Source organism: Zerene cesonia, unplaced genomic scaffold, assembly GCF_012273895.1.
Source record: "Zerene cesonia ecotype Mississippi unplaced genomic scaffold, Zerene_cesonia_1.1 Zces_u003, whole genome shotgun sequence".
Classification (NCBI taxonomy): domain Eukaryota; kingdom Metazoa; phylum Arthropoda; class Insecta; order Lepidoptera; family Pieridae; genus Zerene; species Zerene cesonia.
Genome location: NW_024045133.1, coordinates 1,504,372 through 1,508,661, shown reverse-complemented (window position 1 = coordinate 1,508,661; position 4,290 = coordinate 1,504,372). Strand labels below are relative to the sequence as shown.

At 39.4% G+C, this 4,290-nt stretch overlaps 1 protein-coding gene across 1 annotated transcript in view; it reads left to right on the top strand.

The window, feature by feature from the left end:
- LOC119838583 (ruvB-like helicase 2) overlaps window positions 1-3,611 on the top strand; it is an 8,409-nt gene extending 4,798 nt beyond the window's left edge. Inside the window, exons 6-9 of the mRNA XM_038364572.1 lie at window positions 1,051-1,099; window positions 2,041-2,179; window positions 2,618-2,729; window positions 3,453-3,611. Coding sequence (XP_038220500.1) covers window positions 1,051-1,099; window positions 2,041-2,179; window positions 2,618-2,729; window positions 3,453-3,484 — 332 coding nt within the window. The 3' untranslated portion in view covers window positions 3,485-3,611. The remainder of the gene's footprint in view (window positions 1-1,050; window positions 1,100-2,040; window positions 2,180-2,617; window positions 2,730-3,452) is intronic.
- The last annotated feature ends 679 nt before the right edge of the window (window positions 3,612-4,290 follow it).

Sequence of the window (4,290 nt, the reverse complement as noted above, 5' to 3'; positions counted from 1 at the left end):
GGAAGGGAAAGGGATATGAATGAATTAATGAAATGTTCTTTGTTTCACACATGAAACATTAAATAAGACAAAAAAATAGGATATAACGTGCAAAGGGCAGCTTAACGGCTCAATAGCAATTTCTTCCAAGCAACCCATGCCGGGCAGAGGTATTAAAATAGAAGGAGAGAGAGGACATATTAACTAAAGATACATACAAAAAGAAATATGCAAAAAAAACAAAAGACATGTTTTTGTGTGAGTATGATGTGCTATCGAAGTAGTTTTGCCGAATTTTTCATTATTTATATTTCACTAGCGTTTTCCCGCGGCTTCACACCCGATAAATTGGTCGAGCTAGTGGTTCATTTGTTTTGTCTGTCAATAATATGAGACCACACACAATATACAAAATAGAAAAAAAGAAAGAAAGAAGAACATTTATTTTGACACAGACATACACACACACACACACACGCACACAACAGATCATAACAGAAAACAGTAACATACAATAAATAAAAAAAATAAGAGAAAAAAAAAATTAAATTTACACTTAGCAATGATATGTGGCTGTGTGTGCCAAAAAGGGATGCCACTCAGGAAACCTGAGACTTAACGCCCTAGCTCTGATTTTCAGTGGTACCCTATCGACATATCTGGATTGTCAGTAGCTCTGTATTATAACATGTATAAATAATAGAAAACAACATATGTTTTTTTAAACATAGCGAGAAAAGGAATAAAATATTCAAGATAAAGGAGCAGGATGTTAGATATTTATGTATAAGTGAACGTCAGTTTGCCCGCCTGCTCCTTGGCTACAGAAAAAAGTAACTAAATCAATACCCCCTTCCCCCATTCCGCTCTCCGCTCCTCCCCCTCCCCCCCCTCCGCAGGCGCACATGCTCGACATCGAGTGCTTCTCGTTCCTGAACCGCGCGCTGGAGTCGGAGAGCGCGCCGGTGGTGATGATGGCGACGAACCGCGGCATCACGCGCATCCGCGGCACCGCCTACCGCAGCCCGCACGGCATCCCCCTGGACCTGCTCGACCGCATGATCATCGTGCCCACCGCGCCCTACGCGCCGCACGAGCTGCGCGAGATACTCAACATACGGTGAGTGGGGGGGTGGGGGGGGAGGGGAAACATCGTCTGTGCCCATGGACGTTCGCAGAGTGGTGGCCTTTATGGTATAAGCGGGTCAAATGAGCAATTGATTTGGTGGATCGACCTTGTGCGTACACAGAGTAGAGCCTCGATTATGTCATAGCGGGCAGCTGGTGGGTCACCTGATGGTGGGTCACCCGATCATTGTCGCTCGTGAACATTTGTAGAATAGTGCCTTGGTTATAGCATAAGCGGGTAGCTGAGCTGATGATGAGTCATCATCAGTGCCCGGTGGACATTTGCAGGATAGTGCCCTGGTTATGACATAAGTGGGTAGCTAAGCTGATGATGAGTCATCATCAGTGCCCGGTGGACATTTGCAGGGTTGTGCCCTGGTTATGACATAAGTGGGTAGCTGAGCTGATGGTGAGCCTGATAGTCAGCTATCAACATCGCTCATGGATATTTCCAGAGATATTCGCCTCTGCGAATGCGCTGCCCGCTATTAAGGGATAATGGATAAGGCAAGGATTACGAGTGGAAAGAAGGAATGGACCGGAGAATGGTGGGCTAAAGGAAATAGACAAAAGCGAGTGAGGAGATGGTGTGAGATGAAATTGGTTATATTATGTGTAGATAGACAGTGACGAAATTTGACTAAATCACAGACTATGGTGTGTCATAGACGATTTGTTTGTCTATGGAATACGAATGTGTTAAGAAAAAGCAGGGTAGGCTGTGTTTGGATATACCATCCTACTTCTTACTAATATTATAAACGCGAAAGTTTGTTAATATATATATGGGTGGATGGGTGAGTGTATGGTGTTTACTCTTTCGCTCGAAGAAAGCTTAGCCTAAGCGTGTATGCAATTCGATACAGAGATATAAAACAGTCTGGGTTAGCGCATAATTATAGGCTGTTTTGACAAATACATGACTACGTTCAGATGCGAAGAGGAAGACTGCCAGATGTCCGCGGACGCGCTCACGGTGCTCACCCGCGTGGCCACCGAGACCTCGCTGCGATACGCCATACAGCTGATCACCACGGCCTCCCTCGTCGCCAAGAGGAGGAAGGCCGCCGAGGTGAGTGAGTGAGTTAGTGAGTGAGCGATGGGTAGAAAAGTGGACGAAGGGGGTGGGAAAGATTTCGTTTTGGGAGGAAATCTTAGGTTTATTTTTTCTTTAAAGTTTTTTTTTTTGAGGGGGGGTAGATAACTTTTACAGGCTAATGGGTTTAAGACGTTATATGTGTTATTGCTATTGATAGCTTTTATTCATAGAATTAAAACTCTACCAACTACGAAACTAAACTCAACATACGAAAGAAATGGTTTTGGTGACAATCTAAATGAGAGAATGAACATTAACTTTTAAGATATCTTTTTTTTTCAATGTTTGTTTCAATCGTGCATTCATTTGTTTTTTTTTTTTTTGCAACACTGACTCTACTTTCATTGTCATTCATCGGATCGTTCATTCATTCATTCATCCGTTCGTTCGTTCGTTCGTTTCGTTCCACAGGTGAGTATGGAGGACGTGAAGAAGGTCTACTCGCTGTTCCTCGACGAGCACAGGTCTGAGCAGTTCCTGAAAGAGTACCAGGACGAGTTTATGTTCAACGACGGGTCGGGAGGTTAGTTTCGCTCTAAAAAACGCAATTGTATATATATATACAGGGCTGTTCGCCGATAGTGCACTAATCTCAACGGGAGTTATAGTTATAGTTTTTTTTTTATGTGTTGCAGTTATAGTTTTTAGTTTTTATACATTCTTTTTTCTATTGGATGAATTCTGAAAACTTCACGTGTACACCCCTAACTAGGCCCCCGTCCACTGTTGCCAACCGCACCCACGTGTAAGATTATGGTTTCAGAGATACAAATATCCACTTTAGCGGAGCGGTTTCGCTGGTTGAGCGAAGCTAGAGATGTAAAAAAATGCAAAAAACCAATTTTGTACTACGTTTCGTATTATTATATTTTTCGTTAAAGTCAAAGTTAGTGGTACATATACAGCCTATGTCACTCAGTTAAGTTGCAGCTTCCTGACGATGTTTTAATCGGATCAGTAGTTCTTGTGTGAAAACATTACAAACACACATACAAAAACATAAATTTTTTTCTTTTTATAATATAAGTTAGACTGATTATATTACAATGTAACATTAGACTGAGCACATTTGCGTTCGCGAATGACTCCAGTTTAATTTATAACTCATAGACAATAAATAAAAATCACAGCAGCTACTAGATGCACAGAAAGGTTATCCATCAATATTAATAAAATTTTGTATTCAAATTACTTGGAAGTACATAATGCCAATTTTTTAAATATTTTTATATTGTTTTTTTTTCAGATGGACCACAGTCAATGGAAGTGTCCCAGTGAAATGTAGCTAGTATGAAAAATGAGTTTGAGCACAGAATGTTTGAGTTTCGCAGAAGACAATATTTTTAAGTTACTTTAAGTACTTGAATAAGCTTTACGTTATTTTAATAATAAATTTTTAAATAAATTTGCTTGTTTTATAATTGTGTGTATTTGAATGGATTTATTTCTTAAAATTATAAAGGACTAGCTGCGCCCCACAGTTTTACCCGCGTAAGTCCGTATCCCGTAGGAATATTGGGATAAAAAGATTGCCTATACGTTATTACAGTTGTCCAGTTGTCTACGTACCAAATTTCATTGCAATTAGTTCAGTAGCTTTTTCGTGAAAGAACAACAAACACACACACACACACACATACAAACTTTCGCATTTATTATATTAGTAGGATTAGCGAGTACTGACAATCCTGTATATAAATGACATTATATCAATGTTAAATACATAGTTACATAGATACATAGTTAAATACACGAAATTTCTAATTTTATAACAATCACCTCAATAGATTAAATTAATAATGAATTGAAAACAGCGAGCGCCATTGGTATTTACTGAAATTACTGACCCAATTTAAATAATACAAGAAACTATCGTCATACAAAATTGCAATAGTCTATTCTCTGTTAAGATCACAATAAGTTGAGGCAATTTTTGTTCAAAATTTGCTTAAAATCGAACCGGTTGGAAAATCTTACTTTAAACTAGCAATTATAGTATCTGTGCTAGCAATAATCTACAGCAGACAAAAAGCCTAGTCTCTTACCGTTCTTAAATTGATTAAAGTTAAAGTTGACAGTGACAT